Genomic DNA, 19,877 nt, shown 5'->3' on the forward strand with positions numbered 1-19,877 from the left:
AGCCTGTTTCCTCCCTGGGGGAATCTTTCGTTGGGAAGTGTTAGCTGGCCCTGATTGTTTCATGTCTGGAAATCCCCTGTTTTCAGAGAGTTGTTCTTTATTTACTGTCCTGATTTTAGAGTTTTAAAATACAGTACTTGGAGCCAGATTGTGTTCATTTTCATGGTTCACAGCAGCACAATAATAATAATACAGTAGAGTCTCACTTATCCAAGCCTAGCTTATCCAAGCTTCTGGATTATCCAAGCCATTTTTGTAGTTAATGTTTTCAATATATTTTGGTGCTAAATTTGTAAATACAGTAATTACAACATAACATTGTTGTAACGCAGTAATGTTATGTTGTAATTACAGTAGAGTCTCACTTATCCAACACTCGCTTATCCAACGTTCTGGATTATCAAACGCATTTTTGTAGTCAATGTTTTCAATATATCGTGATATTTTGGTGCTAAATTCATAAATACATTAATTACTACATAGCATTTCTGCGTATTGAACTACTTTTTCTGTCAAATTTGTTGTTAAACATGAAGTTTTGGTGCTTAATTTGTAAAATCACAACCTAATTTGATGTTTAATAGGCTTTTCCTTAATCTCTCCTTATTATCCAACATATTCGCTTATCCAACATTCTGCTAGCCTGTTTACGTTGGATAAGCAACTCTACTGTACTGTATTTATGAATTTAGCACCAAAATATCATGATATATTGAAAACATTGACTACAAAAATGCATTGGATAATCCAGAAGCTTGGATAAGCGGGTCTTGGATAAGTGAGACTCTACTGTACTATAATGTACTATGACACTATATTGTAATATTATTAGTAATATTACATTATAATATTATTAACATTACATGCATATACAATATATTATATTATTAGTATAGCATAATATGGTTATTATGTATTATTATATTGGCACAGGAGACATGGTGGAATGATGTCCTCCTTCAGGTGGGCTTGAAGATTTTTAGTTTGTGGTTATTTTGAATTAGAAAAGGAGTCCTGGTTTTAAAACCAGTCCCTTACCTGTAGCCAGGTATCGATCTGGATGGCTTTGACCCCTTCCACCAAGGCCTCATTGACCTCAGGCCAGTGACCATAGTCGAACCACAAAGTGAGGACTCTGAAGAAAGAGAAGTTGAGTGAGTTATTTCAAACCAAAAAAACTTCCAAAACACACAGGCCAAGAGAGCAAGGTTTCACGCCCAACCACTTGCCTTCCTCTCAAAGCAAAGCCTGGGAAACAAAATAGAGAGTCTTGACAATGAAATGCATGAGAAACTAAACTGTGGGATCTTTTCCCATTGATTAGTACCTGAGAGTATCCTGCAAGTTGTTTCCTCGGGACAAGGAGATGGAGCGGAAGAAGCCCTGCACGGCTGGAACGGTGTACAACAGCAGGGTTTTGGACAAGTCCTGTTGTGGAAGGAAATATTAACAATAATAATTATTATTATTACTATTTATTTATTTGACCAGTCATATGACCATTTCAAAATTGAAGGAAATATATACCCATCAGTCCTCAAGAAAGCAGAAGAAGCTGAATAATTTTATACAGGTTAAGCATCCCTCATATCTCAAATACTTGAGACCAGAAGTGTGTTGCCTTTTTCCAGATTTTGGAATATTTACATATACGTCATGAGATACCTTGGAGATGGGATCTGAGTCTACATACGATATTCATTACATAGGTAAAGGTAAAGTTTTCCCCTGACGTTAAGTCCAGTCGTGTCCGACTCCAAGGATTGGTGCTCATCTTCATTTCTAAGCCGAAGAGCCGGCGTTGTCCATAGACACCTCCAAGGTCATGTGGCCAATGGCATGACTGCATGGAGCGCCGTTACCTTTCCGCCAGAGCAGTACCTATTGATCTACTCACATTTGCATATTTTCAAACTGCTAGGTTGGCAGAAGCTGGAGCTGACAGCAGGAGCTTACTCCACTCCCCGGACTTGAACCGCCAACTTTTCGGTCAGCAAGTTCAGCAGCTCAATGGTTTAACCCACAGGGGCTCCATTCATTCCATATGTATGCATGTATTTATTTATTAGCGACATTTATATCTAGCCCTTCTCACTCCGAAAGGCACTCAGGACAGCTTACAAGTTATATATACATACAATAAATTATATTATTAGTATAGCACAATATATGCACTATATAAGCATTATTATATTGTACTATACGACTATATTGCAATATTATTAGTAATATTACATTCACTGTATATACTTGAGTATAAGCCTAGTTTTTCAGCCCTTTTTTAGGGCTGAAAAAAGCTCCCCTCGGCTTATACTCGAGTGAGGGTCCTGGCCGGCTTCTATTCAGGTTGGCTTATACTTGAGTATATAGGTATTCAGAGTTGGACAGTCTTATCTTATTAAAGTCTTATTATTATCTTAAATTACAGTTCTATATGAATATTCAAAAACATTTAACCTACTGATGCTTCAAATAATGCAATTTTATTAATATCTATTTTATTTTTGAAATTGACCTGTAGCTGCTGCATTTCCCACCCTCGTCTTATACTCGAGTCAATAAGTTTTCCCAGTTTTTGTGGTAAAATTAGGTGCCCCGGCTTATATTCGGGTCGGCTTATATGGTAATATAAATATACAATTATAATAGTATATTATTATTATAATGCATTACATCATAATATTATTATCAATATTATATGTACAGTAGAGTCTTGCTTATCCAACATAAATGGGCCGGCAGAACGTTGGATAAGCGAATATGTTGGATAATCAGGAGAGATTAAGGAAAAGCCTATTAAACATCAAATTAGGTTATTATTTTACAAATTAAGCACCAAAACATCACGTTATACAACAAATTTGACAGAAAAAGTAGTTCAATACGCAGTAATGTTATGTAGTAATTATTGTATTTACGAATTTAGCACCAAAATATCACGATATATTGAAAACATTGACTACAAAAATGCATTGGATAATCCAGAAGCTTGAATAAGCGAGGCTTGGATAAGTGAGACTCTACTGTATATAAAATATACAGGGTGTTTGAAAAAGAACTCCCTAGTTTTAAGTATAAATTAATGAGAACTAGGGAGTTCTTTTTCAAACACCCTGTATTATAATATTACTGTAGTATAATATGAGCATTATATATTATTATATTGTTAAATTGATACAGGAGACATGGTGGAAAGATATATATACACCTTATATACATATTCTGAAGGTATATCCACAAGATTTTCAATAAATCTTTGCATGCCAAAGTTTGTGTATGTGGACCCATTGAGAACCAGAGGGGTCCTGGATAGGAGATGGAGGAAGGAAGGCAGGAAGAAGCCCACAAAGCCAACGCGAGGCTCACCTCTGTCACTTTCTTTTGGACCGGCGACGGGACCGGGCTGTTCTCTGCGCTTTCGGCCTCGCTCTCGCTGTTGCTGCCCTCCGCATTGGCACTGGCAACGCTGGCCCCGCTGGTATGGCGCAGCTTCTTCTTCTCGTCCCGAGCCTGGTTCTGGTGCTTGTAGTGAAGCACGGCCTCAAAGTTCATCACCGCCCAAGCATGCCAGGCCTGCAGGATGCCAAAAGCACCATTTTTATTATTATTATTATTATTATTATTATTATTATTATTATTATTATTATTATTATTATTAGTGACATTTATACCCCGCCCTTCTCACCCCGAAGGGGACTCAGGGTGGCTCGCAAGTCAAATGTACATACAATCTATATATATAAAAAGGTAATGAAATTTCGGCCTAGGACAAAACAACAAAACTACACATCCCAGAAACACAAAACTTGTCAGCACAACCCCTCATCCATGCCTCTGCGTTCATACAACAAAAAGAAAAGAAAAATGAAGTCCTAATTAGAGGGAGAGGAATAATTGTTTTTATCCAACTGCTGCCAGTTAAAGGCTAAGCTCTGCCCACTTGCTCTCCTAGCAACCCACTCAGCTCAGGGGACAGGTAGAGTTAGGCCTCACTTAGGCCTCTTCCACACTGCCTATAAAATACAGATTAGAAGATTTGAACTGGATTATATGGCAGTGTAGACTCAAGGCCCTTCCACACAGCTATATAACCCGTTTATAATCTTATATTATCTGCTTTGAACTGGATTATCTTGACTCCACACTGCCATATAATCCACTTCAGTGTGCATTTTATTGTGTGCATTTTATCCAGTTCTAAGCAGATAATATAAAATTATAAATATACAGTAGAGTCTCACTCATCCAACATAAATAGGCTGGCAGAATGTTGGATAAGTGAATATGTTGGATAATAATAAGGGATTCAGGAAAAGTTGATTAAACATCAAATTAGGTAATCATTATACAAATTGCTCACCCATAGAAAACCATATTTAATAATCTAGAGCAGATGTGGTCTATCCAATGCCATTTTCTGAATCAGCACCCCAAATAACCCCAGAAACAGGCCTAAAAACAAAGACAAGGCACCCCCACTTGAGGCGCCACATGGAAAGATTCTACTCAGGGAGAGGGAGGAGGAGGAGAAGCAGCAGTCAGGAGGCTTATTGTCATGCCTTTCGTGGGTAGTCAGCCTCTCCCCTCCTGACATCCCCATTGCCAAAAGATTTATGAGACCAGTCGCTCTCACTGCAATCATGTAGTAACAGTTCTTGGGGACCAGAGGTTGGGAACCACTGCTCTACATAAAGTCTACCATTTAAATCTTGTGGTTCTGTGCTTAATCTGCTCATTTATGGCAAAATAAGAGGGCTTCTTTGATTAAAAGTAATCTTGGTCAAACAGTCAGATACTTTTGCCTTAGCCATAAATTAACTCCATTAACCGCAACCAAATTTGTAACGGGTTAATGGTCCACTCTGCGGGTCTCCTGAATGTAAGGCTCTTTCCCATCCATCAGGGATTGAACCCAGGCCCCCCTGCATGCAAAACGGGCACTCTGCCCGCGTCTCGTGGTTTACCTTGTACCAATTGCGGTCGTGCTCCGTGGAGGCGCTGTAGTACTGCAAGACCTTGGGGATGGTGCTCTCATTAATACCTTGCAGGTTGAGTTGCCACTCGCCCAGTTTCAGGAAACACCTGAGAAGAGGAGGAAGCAGAGGAAGCTAATGGGACACAGTTTACGAGTTCTTCGGTTTATGATCTTGCTGCCAGGAGTTGATCTTAATATTATTTACTAGCTGTGCCCGACCACACGTTGCTGTGGTGAAGTATGGTGGTATGGGAAATAAAGTATTGAGGAATTGGTGGTAGTTAGGGTAAAGGGTAAAGGTGTGGAGTCCAGATAATCCAGTTAAAGCAGATAATATAAGATTATAAATGGGTTCTATAGCTGTGTGGAAGGGCCTTGAGTCTACACTGCCATCTAATCCAGTTAAAATCTGATAATCTGTATTTTATAGGCAGTGTGGAAGAGGCCTAAGTGAGGCCTAACTCTGCCTGTCCCCTGGGTGAGTGGGTTGCTAGGAGACCAAGAGGGCGGAGCTTAGCCTTCTAACTGGCAGCAATTGGATAAAAACAATTATTCCTCTCCCTCTAATTAGGACTCTATTTTTCTTTTCTTTTTGTTGTATCAACCTAGAGGCGTGGATGATGGGTTGTGTTATCAATTTTCGAGATTGTGGGGTGTTTAGTTTTGTTGTTTTGGCGGTCGCCAGGATTCCATCACTCTTTTATATATATATAGATTTATTTACAGTATTTATATTCTGCCCTTCTCACACCGAAGGGGACTCAGGGCTGATCACATTGCACACATATAGGGCAAACAATCCAATGCCATAACATAGGACAGAGACAGAGACAGACACAGGCACGGGCTGGCCTTGAACCCATGACCTCTTGGTCAGAGTGATTTGTTGCAGCTGGCTGCTAACCAGCCTGCGCCACAGCCCTGCCGAATATTACAAGATATGGCTTACAATGCATGGCCTCCTTGAATGTTGTTCTTTTTTAAAAAATTGGTTTTCTTAAAATACATCAATACATCAGTACCATTAACACTCTTATATTTCACACTTATTTCATTGCATCAACTGTATATGTATATATATCTTGTATGTTGTTTCTTTTCACCTCTGTGCCCCCCTGAGCCACTTCAATTTACATTTTCTTTCCAAAATACCATTTCTTCTTGTGGAGGTAATTTCCCGTCTACTTCTTTTAAATCCTTCTCAATAAATTTTCCCCAACCCTCGTCGAAGTCATTTTCCTTCCAACCCCCTTTCCTAACTCTTAACCTACATGTCAACTTATCATTTATTGCTAATTTCCATAGTTCTTTATACCATTCTTCAATTTGTAACCTTTCCAGTTCCTTGCTATCAACAACCTTGCTACTGTTAACATGTTGTTTATGGCATCCTTCTCTGTTTTTTTTCAGTTTCTTGACATTAAATAATGACAACAATGCAATACTTGCACTTTTTCCCATCTTCATATTCATTATGGCTTCTATTTCTCTAAATACCTTCCCCCAAAATACATTTACATATTTACATTGCCACCACATATGTATATATGTGCCCACCTCCTGGCAACCTCTCTAACAATTTTTGTGACATTTTTATTAATGTTTGCTATCTTTACTGGTGTTAAATACCATTTCCAAACCAATTTATAATAATTTTCTTTAACACGTATTGATAAGTTCCTTAAATGTCTTTGATCCTATAACTGTATCCAATCCACTTCCCTTATCCTAATCCCTAAATCTTCCTCCCATATCTCTCTTAATAAAGCATCCTTTATTTTCCTCCCCTTGATTTCAATTATTATCTTGTATGTTTTGCTTGAGTGTTGTTCTAACACCCCAACGAAATCACTGGATGTGGAGCACTCACCGAGCCATGAGTTTGTGGAGCTCTTGCCGGTGCTGCTGGTCTTCGGTGGCAATGGCATGCTGGGCCTGCTGCTGCATCGTCTGGACAAAGTGCTGCATGTGCTGGAAGGCGTCAATCTAAAACAGACAGCACGAAGACACGCATTAACACGCTACACTGCTGTTATTGTGTATTATTTTATTATGACACAGCAAACAAGATAGACATGCTGCATCTCGTATCACAAAATCACAAGTCGAACACTTCCCAAGTGTCTAGGACTATGTGATGTATTTTCGGGTGATGCGTGCAGATCCCAGTAGGGTGGCCTTTTGCAGCTGGCAGATCATGATTTTGTCAATGTCTATTGTTTCCAAATGCCGGCTGAGATCTTTTGGCATGGCATCCAATGTGCCCATCACTACCGGGACCACCTGTCAACTTTTCCAGTGGCTTCTCATCGATTCTGCTGTCGCCTGGGATTGCAACATTGATGATCCATACTTTGTTTTTTCCTCGATCATGAGTCAGGAGTCTTGTGCTCCAAAACTGAATTCAGAAGTCCCAGAGTAGTTTTTTCAGAGTAACCTTTTCAGGCTTGTGATCTCACCAGTTCTTTGACCCAGGCGGTGGCACAAGTTCCATTGTATTTGTGGCACAAGTTCCAATGGATCATTCAAGCAATAGTATTATGCCTCTGCTTGTAGTCTGTCTGCCTCCATGAAAATCGCAGATTGGAGGTCATTCTGATGTTACATGGTGTCAAGGGCCTCAAAAGGTCACTTAAAAGGTCCTCAAGGCCTTTTCTTTATTCCAAAAAGAAAAAGGAAGAGTTCAATGATCTCAGATGGGGCCAGAATCTTTTAAAAAGGCAGCCTCGGGGGATTCATTTTCTCATGACTGACATAACAAGCTAAGGTTATAGTTCACAAGCCACGCGTTAAAGTTAATCTGACAGCAGTTAATAACAAGTAGGTGGTATAATATAAATGTGTTATGTACGAGGGCTATCCACAAAGTAGATTACGTTTTGGAATTAAAAATGAACAAAGTCTAGGAGAAAACATTTACCATATGCAGTTGAAAGCCACACCCAAATACCACATCTCACGTAGTCGCCATTCAAATCTAGGCACTTATCATAGCGATGAATGAGCTTTGCAACTCCTTCCCCACAAAACTGTGCCGCTTGCACCCTCAAAAAGTATAGGAGAAAACATTTACCATATGCAGTTGAAAGCCACACCCAAATACCACTTCTCAACATAGTTGCCATTCAAATCTAGGCACTTATCATAGCGATGAATGAGCTTTGCAACTCCTTCCCCACTAAATTCTGCCGCTTGCATCCTCAACCACTTGTTTCCAACAATTCTGATGACGCTGCGCAGCTGCGGAAAGGGGTGATCAGCTGGTTGAGGAAGCAAGTGGCAGAATTTAGTGGGAAGGGAGTTGCAAAGCTCATTCATCGCTATGGTAAGTGCCTAGATTTGAACGGCGACTATGTGAGATGTGGTATTTGGGTGTGGCTTTCAACTGCATATGGTAAATGTTTTCTCCTATACTATTCCAAAACATAATCTACTTTGTGGATAACCCTCATACTATTCTTTCTTTCTGTTGTCAAAGAGCAGAATCGTGGTCCGTGTCCCAACCAACAGAAGAGAGGTCCCACTGGCTCCTCATCCAAGCCTCTGTGCAGAAAACCAAGTGCCTTTATGTGTGTCATCTTGTTCTTTGCTGCGGGCGGCATGATGTTTTGGCAGGCATTGCGCACATTCCTTCACAACGTAACATCATTGCTGCCCTTTTGGCAACAGTTCTAAGTCCCGTGTCTCTCTCTCCCTCCTGGGCCAGGTGAGTTTCCCTAAAGCAAAAGGTATGACAGAACTTTCCACCAGTCTTAACAGCTGAACCGATCTTCTCCATCTGTTTAATATTGGGCCCAAGCAAATTTGTGGAGTCCAATGTGAAACGAAAGCCCACTTCCCATTCAAGCCGCCATCTCTTCTTCCATCTCAATGAACTCACATTTGAATTTGCACCATTTTGCAGCATTTTAAATCATTAATTTACAGGCAGCCCTCCCTTATTATTATTATTATTATTATTATTATTATTATTATTATTATTATTAATCACATCCTCAGCTGCTGTAAGAAAATCGCACAGACTGACCACAAACAGTCTGAGTCACTGACTGATTTTTCGATCTTGGCCTTAATTGCATTTGTTCTGATGGCTTGCTCCTGGGCTGCAAGGATCAGGCCTTCTGTCTCCTTCTTCAGTGTCCCATTCGTGAGCTATCACCAGGTCTTCTCCTTGTCAGCTTTTCCGTCGATTTTGTCAAGGAACTGTCCATGCAATGCTTTGTTGTGCCAGCTGTCAGCTCTAGTTTGTAGTGCAGTATTATTGACACAACAACATAGTCTGACACAGCAAACAAGATAGATATGCTGGATTTCATATGACAATATCACAAGTCGAAAACTTCCCAAGCATTTAGGACTGTGTGTTTCGACTCTAGTAGTGCAGTATTATTATTATTATTATTATTATTATTATTATTATTATTATTAATAATAATAATATTAGACACACAACAAGAATAGTACACAGCAAAGAGGATCACAATGCTGGCTGTTGTATTGGATCACAGGTCGGACACTTCCCAAGTGTCTAGGACTATGTGATGTATAAGGCAACATTGTGCATAAGTCTGGGACAGGTGTGGGAGTCAGAAACTATGGCTTTGGATATGATCTTTGGATAAGTCCATGAAGGACAAAGCACCCGTCTTTTGAGGAGATGCATCGAGGAGATGCCCATCTAGGTCTCCACAAAAGCCAGTAATGCATTTGAAAGAATAAAAATAACCTCTTTGGGGTTTTTCCAAAACGGACTAAGCTCTCACCTTTCATTCCTTTTTGGATAAGAGTCAAGGAACAGTGCTTACAATGATTAACAGAACCAGGTTTATGGTCAATTTGTCCACTAAAATATCTAGGCTCATGCAGTAAGCATTGGAGGTGTGACCTTCTTTTCCGAAGACATTCTCCTCTGAATACCTCCACTGTTGGCAAAGCCTGAGGCTGGATCAGAATGAGTGATGTGGCAGACAGAAAGAGAGACTTCAAATGTATATTTGAAAGGGGGGGGGGAGGATCCGGCATGTATTGGATTTGATTATGTAAATCTCCCTTTGCGGCGCCGGCCACATGTAGCCCTGCGACTTGGCCTTGCGCAGCCCCGTCTGGCCGGTTTGCTCGTTTTTTTACTGCCAGCCCAACGGCAGCTCGAACTCACACGTGGACAGGGAAGAAAGGAATCTAGAAAATGTTGTGACAAGGGGGAAAGTCACTGGAGGAAAAGGCGGCCGAGTAAAGGATGGAGAGACATGTGCTTCTGGTCAGCAAAAAAAAGGGAAGGAGGACGTTGTGGACATTCTTTGCACGCTAAGCTTACCTTGCGGGCGCTCTTCCACATGTACTTCATGTAGGAATAGGTCACCTGAGGATGCACGGTCGGCAATGGATGGTCCAGCTGCCGGGACGGGTCAACCCCCAGCAGCAACACCAGGGTCTTATGGGCCAAAGCCTTGGACAAACAAAAAGGAGGAGGAGCAGCAGGTTAACAGGGAGGCTCGCAAGACAACAAGTGCTTGGACAAGCTCTTTGTTTGGACTCAAATGCTTCCAGCTGCCTTATTTCTGTGAGCCGCCCCGAGTCCCCTTCGTGGGAAATGGAGGCGGGATATAAATAAACTTATTATTATTATTATTATTATTGAGTGAAAAATTGTACAAAGAGGATTCAAAAGTCAATAACTACCTCATCTGGGAATAAACCCCATAGCTAAGGGATCATGTTAGCTATGCTCAACCTTCTCCTCCAAAGAGCGCAGGCCCTTCCCCAAATTACAACTTCCAAGGCCCCACAGCATGAAATAATAATAATAATAATAATAATAATAATAATAATAATAATAATAACAACAACAACAACAACAACAACTTTATTTCTAGACCGCCCTCTCTCCCCAGAGGGACTCAGGGCGGTTAATCTAAATCTAATCTAAATCTAAATCTAATCTAATCTAATCTAAATCTTTACTTGGACTCAAATGCTTCCAGCTGCCTTATTGAGTGAAAATTTGTACCAACAGGATCCAAAAGTCAATAACTGCCTCATCTGGGAATAAATCCCATAGCTAAGGGATCATGGGAGTTGTAGTTTTCCAACACGCTCAGCCTTCTCCTCCAAAGAGCCCAAGCCCTTCCCCAAATTACAACTCCCAAGGCCCCACGGCATGAAATAATAATAATAATAATAATAATAATAATAATAATAATATTTTTTTTTTCGTGTCAGGAGCAACCAGAGTTGCTTCTGGAGTGAGAGAATTGGCCGTCTGCAAGGACGTTGCCCAGGGGACGCCCGGATGTTTTGATGTTTTTACCATCCTTGTGGGAGGCTTCTCTCATGTCCCCGCATGGAGCTGGAGCTGATAGAGGGAGCTCATCCACACTCTCCCCAGGTGGGATTCGAACCTGGCAGCTTTCAGGTCAGCAACCCAACCTTCAAGTCACTTAGTCCACTACGCCATCTGGGGGCTCCAAATATTATAATAATAATAATAATAATAATAATAATAATAATAATAATAATAATACTTTATTTCTAGACTGCCCCCTCTCCCCAGACGGACTCAGGGCAGTTAACATACATATAAACGGCCAACATTCAATGCCACAATTTCTTCATTAATATCAAAATGTATAAAATGAAAACCAGCATGAATGAACTGCATTCATTCTACAAAGGGAAACATTACTTCTAGGGCCTTCTTCTTTAGGCAGTGAAACTGCCTTCCAAAGACTTAAGAAAGTTCAACATAATCTTAAAGATCCATCTCACCCTGGATATCCTTTAAAAATATATATTACCATCTGGCAGGCAGTATAGGATGATAATAACAAGGACAAATAGGCTGAGAAATAGTTTTTATCCTGGAGCCGTGACTAAACTGAACTCTATGGTTTCACACTGATACGGCATTAGGCGTTGTGCAAGGACCCGCAGTGGCGCAATGAATTAAAGCCTTGTGTTGGCAGGACTGCTGACGTAAAGGTTGGGTTGCTGACCTGAAGGTTGTCGGTTCAAATCCTCTAGGGCAGGGGTACCTAAACTAAGGCCAGTGGGCCGGATGCGGCCCTCCAAGGTCATTGACCTAGCCCTTGTCCTCAACGTTAGGGTTGAACTAAGTCTACCTGGTCTTTGGAGGTCTCTTTGCTTATTTATGGCCTTATGAGACTATCTAGATGGCCTTTGAGGGTCCCTTTCCTTACCTAGTTTTATGAGATTGTCTAGATGGCCTTTGGGAGTCCCTTTCCTTACCTATGGTTTTATGAGATTGTCTAGATGGTTTTTGAGGGTCCCTTTCCTTCCTATGTTCTTATGAGATCATCTAGACGGTCTTTGGAGGTCTCTTTGCTTAGCTACGGCCTTATGAGACTATCTAGATGGCCTTTGAGGGTCCCTTTCCTTACCTATGGTCCTATGAGGCCGTCTAGATGGCCTTTGGGGACCCCTTTCCTTACCTATGGTCTTATAAAACCATCTAGATGGTCTTTGAGGTTCCTTTCCTTATCTATGGTCTTCTGATGGCTTTATGAGATCATCTAGATGGTCTTTGGAGGTCTCTTTGCTTAGCTACAACCTTATGAGACCATCTAGATGGCTTTTGGAGGTCACTTTCCTTACCTATGGTCCTATGAGACCGTCTAGATGGCCTTTGGGGACCCCTTTCCTTACCTATGGTCTTATGAAACCATCTAGATGGTCTTTGAGGTCCCTTTCCTCATCTATGGTCTTCTGATGGCCTTATGAGACCATCTAGATGGCTTTTGGAGGTCACTTTCCTTACCTATGGTCCTATGAGACCGTCTAGATGGCTTTTGAGGGTCCCATTCCTCACCTAGTTTTATGAGATTGTCTAGATGGCCTTTGGGAGTCCCTTTCCTTACCTATGGTTTTATGAGATTGTCTAGATGGTTTTTGAGGGTCCCTTTCCTTCCTATGTTCTTATGAGATCATCTAGATGGTCTTTGAAGGTCTCTTTGCTTAGCTACGGCTTTATGAGACCATCTAGATGGCTTTTGGAGGTCACTTTCCTTACCTATGGTCCTATGAGACTGTCTTGATGGCCTTTAAAGGTCCCTTTCCTTATCTATGGTCTTCTGATGGTCTGATGAGGTCATCTGGATGGCCTTTGAGGGTCTCTTTGCTTACCTATGGTCTTATGAGATGGTTTGACGACCCCTGCTCTAGGGCAGCAGAAAACAAGCTTACTCCCTCTTCCTCATGACACCCTTTCACATATTGAAATACGGTGATCATGTCTCCTCTCAACCTTCTCTTCTGAGGCAAAACAGACCCAGCTCTTTAAGATGATCCTCAGATTCATGGTCTCCAGACCTTTGACCATATTAGTCTTCCCTCTCTGGACACCTTCCAGCTTGTCAATATCTCTCTTGAAATGAAGTAAACATCAAAATAGGATACTCCTGCAACTCTTGTATACGTAGCACTATTAACTCACTCCCTGTGAATCAATGTTCTTCAGTTGTCAATCCTACAGCAGTTGCTTAGTGACTTTTCTGCCTTATTTGGGGGCTTAGCTGGCCCTCTGGGTTCAACACAACTGCATCCAGGCCTCAGAGAAGAGCAACCAGAGACACTCACCAGCCGCCCGCTCTTGCCGCAAAGGCTGGCGTACTTGAGCCAGGTCCGCATGTCCTCGTGAGGGTTGACCACAAGCGAGCGGACCATAAGGATCCGCTGCCAGTCTTCCACGATCCGCTGGCAGCCCTGGGGAGAAAAGGAAGGCTTCCTTTAGTTTGTTATTGATTTATTAGACTTATATCCCATGTGTTGTCGATGGCTTTCATGGCCGGAATCACAGGGTTGTTGGGCGTTTTCTGGGCTATATGGCCATGTTCCAGAAGCATTTTCTCCTAACGTTTCTCCCACATCTATGGTAGGCATCCTCAGAGGTTGTGAAATATATGCCTCACAACCTCTGCCATAGATGTGGGGGAAACATCAGGAGAAAGTGCTTCTGGAACATGGCCATACAGCCCAGAAAACACACAACAAAACTTATATCCCATCTTTCTTCCCAAATGGATTTGAGATAAGTTAGGATGCAAAGTGCCCGATCCCAAAGAAATATTGTATATAATCGGGTATAAGCCTAGTTTTTCAGCCCTGTTTTAGGACTGAAAAAGTCCCCCTCGGCTTATACTCGGGTGAGGGTCCTGGTGAGCTTATATTCAGATCAGCTTATACTAGAGTATATATGGTACATTTATTACTACAGTAGTCTCACTTATCCAACGTTCTGGATTATCCAACGGATTTTTGTAGTCAATGTTTTCAATACATCGTGATATTTTGGTGCTAAATTCGTAAATACAGTAATTACAACATAACATTACTGTGTATGGAACTACTTTTTCTGTCAAATTTGTTGTATAACATGATGTTTTGGTGCTTAATTTGTAAAATCATAACCTATTTAATAGGCTTCTCCTTAATCTCTCCTTGTTATCCAAGATATTCACTTATCCAACTGGCCCGTTTATGTTGGATAAGTGAGACTCTACTGTATTACATTTATTATTATATATGAGCTGATCATTGACCGTAATAAAAGTTTACATATTACATATTACATACATTTATTATTTTACTCTATTTTTATTACTATTCATACATTTATTATTTCACTTTGATATTATTATTATTGCATTTATTATTTTACTCTATTTATTATTGCATTTATTATTTGACTGTACTGTATTTGTTAGTCTTATTATATTTATTATTTTACTCTATTATTATTAAAAGGCTACATAAGCACATTTACATTGAAGAAGATGAGATTAATGATTTAATCAGAGTTGAACAGTTATATCTTAAATTACAGTTTAATGTAAAGATTCAAAAACATTTAAACTACTGATGCCTCAATTAGTGTAATTTTATTGGTATCTATTTTTATTTCAGAAATTTACCACCCTTGGCTTATACTGGAGTCAATGTTTTCCCAGTTTTTTTGTGGTAAAATTAGGTGCCTCGGCTTATATTCGGGTCGGCTTATACTTGAGTATATACGGTATGTTTCGGCAAATGGCTGAACAAAGAAGACTTTGTTCAGGAAGAAACCTGTCTCATTTTCTGGGGAGAGATTATATATGGGTATGTGTGCATATATCTATTTATACATATACTCACATATTCTCACTACTGCACCCTTGCTAACTTTGCAATTGGATTAAACATGGCCATTGTATAGCGGCCAGGACGAAAAACTGGCCTGCTTCTGAGACATGGAAAAATTAATAATAATAATAAACCTCCTGCAATGGGAACGGGCTCCAAATATGACGCGATGGCGAAATGGATGAGTGAAAAGAAGCAGAGTCTTTGTTCTGGGTGTTGAGCTCCAGCTCATTCCAGTAGCAAAAGTTTTAAAAATAAGAAGAGAGTGCAAGAAGGGAAAGACAGAGGCACGCAAGGCCTAGGCGATGCCATGTGGCATCACAGAGTTGGAAGAGACCCCAAGGGCCATCCAATCCAACCCCCTTCTGCCAGGCAGGGCATTCAAATCAAACATTCCAGCAAACCTTAAGTTTAGAATCTATATATATAAAAATGTAATATACGTCTGTAGGACTGAGTTAACAACAAAACCACTGGACCAAATCACACCAAATTTGGTCACAATACTCATCACTTTCCAAGGAGTGACCATCAAAATAAAAAAAAAAATAGAAAGAAAACAGAGACAAGGCCAGTCAAATCCCATTGTTTCCCAACTTGAATACCATTGAATAGCCTTGCAGCTTCAAAGCCTGGCTGCTTCATACCCAGGGGATTCCACTGTCAGCCACTTTGAATACCATTGAATAGCCTTGCAGCTTCAAAGCCTGGCTGCTTCATACCCAGGGGACTCCATTGTTGGCCAACATGAATACCATTGAATAGCCTTGCAGCTTCAAAGCCTGGCTGCTTCATACCCAGGGGATTCCACTGTCAGCCACTTTGAATACCATTGATTAGCCTTGCAGCTTCAAAGCCTGGCTGCTTCATACCCAGGGGACTCCATTGTTGGCCAACATGAATACCATTGAATAGCCTTGCAGCTTCAAAGCCTGGCTGCTTCATACCCAGGGGAATTTTTTCTAGGCCTCCTTGAATGTCACAAAGGACTACATCACAGCAACGCGTGGCCGGGCACAGCTAGTTATTCTTAAGACGCCGTAAAATGCACCAGGACTCCACGTCCTGCTCTCTTCTCTCTCTCTCTTCTTCTCTCTCTCTCTCTTTTTATAAACATTCGCATCTGTAGACAAGCACACCCGCCCTATGGCTTTTCCTCTCCGGAATGTTCCCTGAGATTTTCCAGACAGGAATGCGAGTTTGGAGGCAAAAGGCTTTGTCACAGGTTCCCAAATGGCAACAAAAGGAGGAAAAGGAGGCAAAGCCCTGGCAGCGAGGAGAAGAACCAATGCCGTGTGACAGGATAACAGGAAGGATGGGCAAATGTGGACCCCAAACGCCCCAAAGTGATGGAAAGTGCGTTTATATATGTTTAGAATCTCTGCGGAACCTTCCTGAGGCCATAATAATAATAATAATAATAATAATAATAATAATAATAATAATTATATATATATATATATATATATATATATATATATATATATATATAAAAGAGTGATGGCATCACGGCAATTCACAAAACAACAAAACTACAGGCCCCCCAACCTCAAAATTTGACAACACAACCCATCATCCACGCCTCAAGGTTGATACAACAAAAAGAAAAGAAAAATAAAGTCCTAATTAGAGGGAGAGCAATAATTTCTCAGGGCCACAGACAGTAGAAGCACATAAAATATCACAAGCAACACCACTCTGAAAACAAGGGAATTCCAAACAGGAAAGAATCAGGGCCAGCTAACACCTCCCAACAAAGTATTCCCATCATCAAAGTCTGGAAAATCCTCTGTTTTCTCAGGGCCACAGACAGTAGAAGCACATAAAATATCGCAAACAACACCACTCTGAAAACAAGGGAATTCCAGACAGGAAACAATCAGGGCCAGCTAACACCTCCCAACAAAAAATTCACTCAGGGAGGAAACAGCCAGGCTTTAAAGCTGCAAGGCCATTACATCCTAATCATTTTTCCTAATTGCAGCATTCATACTTGCCTCCAACAAACAAAAAACCCCAATCAGAAATATTGTATATTCACAACCTTTAGGAAATAATATCCCCTGATGGCGCAGCGTGTTAAAGCGCTGAGCTGCTGAACTTCTGGACCGAAAGGCCACAGGTTTGAATTGGGGGAGCGGAGAGAGCCCCCACTGCTAGCTCCAGCTTCTGCCAACCCAGAAGTTCGAAAACATGCAAATGTGAGTGCATCAATAGGTACTGCTCCGGCGGGAAGGTAACGCCGCTCCATGTAGTCATCCCACATGACCTTGGAGGAATCTACGGACAACGCCGGCTCTTCGGCTTAAAAATGGAGATGAGCACCAACCTCCAGAGTAAGACACGACTGGACTTAATGTCTGGGGAAAACCTTTACCCTTGACCTTAACTACCACCAATTCCTCAATACTTTATTTCCCAGACCACCAGACTTCGCCACAGCAACGCGTGGCTGGGCACAGCTAGTATATATATAAAAGGGTAATGAAAATTCGGCCTAGGACAAAACAACAAACCTACACATCCCAGAAACACTAAACTTGGCAACACAACGCCTCATCCATGCCTCTACGTTCATACAACAAAAAGAAAAGAAAAATAAAGTCCTAATTAGAGGGAGAGGAATAATTGTTTTTATCCAATTGCTGCCAGTTAGAAGGCTAAGCTCCACCCACTTGGTCTCCTAGCAACCTACTCAGCCCAACAGATGGCCACCCAGCCTCTCAATAATAATAATAATAATAATAATAATAATAATAATAATAATAATAATAATAATAATAATAATAATACAATCCTAAAGTTAGCCGATACCCCTAAGGATCATCCAGTTCAACTTCCTTATATCATGCAGGAGGACACAATCGAACCACTCCTGAGAGATGGCCATCCAATATCTGCACAATAATAATACACATCGAATCATAGCATCAGACAGTTAGGAGACACCCCTAAAGGCCATCCAGTCCAACCCAATTCTGCCATGCAGGACACAATCCAAGCACTCCCAACAGATGGCCACCCAGCCTCTCAATACTAATACTACTACTAATAATAATAATAATAATAACAACAACATCATACAATCCTAAGGTTTGGAGTGACCCCTAAGGATCACCCAGATCAACTTCCTTCTACCATGCAGGAGGACACAATCCAAGCACTCCTGACAGATGGCCATCCAGCCTCAACAAGTTCTCACCAACACCACCAGACAACGCCACAGCAACGCGTGGCTGGGCACAGCTAGTATATATATAAAGGTAAAGGTTTCCCCTGACATTAAGTCCAGTCGTGACAGATTCTGGGGGTTGATGCTCATCTCCATTTCTAAGCCAAAGAGCCGGTGTTGTCCATAGACACCTCCAAGGTCATGTGGCCAGCAAGACTGCATGGAGCGCCGTTACCTTCCCGCCGGAGCGGTACCTATTGATCTACTCACATTGGCATGTTTTCGAACTGCTAGGTTGGCAGGAGCTGGAGCTAACAGCAGCTGCTCACGCCGCTCCCGGGGTTTGAACCTGGGACCTTTCGGTCTCCAGCTCAGTGCTTTAACGCACTTCGCCACCGGGGTTCTAAGAGATATATATATATATATATATATATGTGTGTGTGTGTGTGTATGTATATATATATATGTATATACACACACGCACACACACACATATATATACAGTAGAGCAGGGGTCCCCAAACTAAGGCCCAGGGGCCAGATGCGGCCCATCGAAGCCATTTATCCGGCCCCCACGACACAAGGGCAGAAGGGGGTTGGGCTAAATGATCCAAGGGGTCTCTTCTTCTCTTACAACCCTTATTTATTATTATTATTATTAACATTGAGGCTGGGTGGCCATCTGTCAGAGATGTTTTGCTTGTGCTTTTGGTGCGCAGAGGCAGAAGGGGTTGGACTAAGGGTCTCTTCCAACCCTCTTTATTATTATAAGTATGACACAGTAAACAAGATAGATCTGCTGGATTTCGTTTCACAAAATCACAAGTCGAACACTTCCCAAATATTTAAAACTGTGTGTTGTATTTTCGGATGATGTGTGCAGATCCCAGAAGGGTTCTGCAGTTGGCAGATCGTAATTTTGTCAATGTCTGTTGTTTCCAAATGCCGGCTGAGATCTTTTGGCACGGCACATTTTTTATTATTATTATTGTTATTGTTATTATTATTATTAACATTGAGGCTGGGTGGCTATCTGTCAGGGATGCTTTGCTTGTGCTTTCAGTGCACAAAGGCAGAAGGGGATTGGACTCAATGGCCCAAAGGGTCTCTTCCAACCCTCTTTATTATTATTATTATTATTGTTGTTGTTATTGTTATTATTAATAATAATTATTATTATTGCTCAGTGGCCAACTATAGTCCGGCCTGCCAACAGTCTGAAGGATCGTGAACTGGCCCCGTTTAAAAAGTTTGGGGACCCCTGCAGTAGAGTCTCACTTATCCAAGACTCGCTTATCCAAGGTTCTGGATTATCCAAGGCATTTTTGTAGTCAATGTTTTCAATATATTGCGATATTTTGGTACTAAATTTGTAAATACAGTACTTACTTAATATTATTGCGTATTCAACTACTTTTTCTGTCAAATTTGTTGTATAGCATGAAGTTTTGGTGCTTAATTTTTAAAATCATAACCTAATTTGATGTTTAATAGGCTTTTCCTTAATCCCTCATTATCCAAGATATTTGCTTATCCAAGGTTCTGCCATCCCGTTTAGTTTGGATAAGTGAGACTCTACTATATATACGCCACTGA

General features: G+C 41.0%; 1 protein-coding gene across 9 annotated transcripts in view; it reads right to left on the reverse strand.

Moving 5' to 3' along the window:
• The window catches only part of mtor (mechanistic target of rapamycin kinase), a 169,517-nt gene that overhangs the window by 42,135 nt on the left and 107,505 nt on the right, over positions 1–19,877 (reverse strand). For all 9 annotated transcript variants that reach the window (XM_062965865.1, XM_062965864.1, XM_062965862.1 and 6 more), the window contains 7 exons: positions 13,568–13,693; positions 10,290–10,421; positions 6,846–6,961; positions 4,965–5,082; positions 3,367–3,573; positions 1,328–1,428; positions 1,039–1,135 (listed from right to left, as the gene is read on the reverse strand). In XM_062965865.1, the coding sequence (XP_062821935.1) occupies positions 1,039–1,135; positions 1,328–1,428; positions 3,367–3,573; positions 4,965–5,082; positions 6,846–6,961; positions 10,290–10,421; positions 13,568–13,693 (897 nt within the window). The remainder of the gene's footprint in view (positions 1–1,038; positions 1,136–1,327; positions 1,429–3,366; positions 3,574–4,964; positions 5,083–6,845; positions 6,962–10,289; positions 10,422–13,567; positions 13,694–19,877) is intronic.

Source organism: Anolis carolinensis, unplaced genomic scaffold (genome assembly GCF_035594765.1).
Source record: "Anolis carolinensis isolate JA03-04 unplaced genomic scaffold, rAnoCar3.1.pri scaffold_15, whole genome shotgun sequence".
NCBI classification, from domain to species: domain Eukaryota; kingdom Metazoa; phylum Chordata; class Lepidosauria; order Squamata; family Dactyloidae; genus Anolis; species Anolis carolinensis.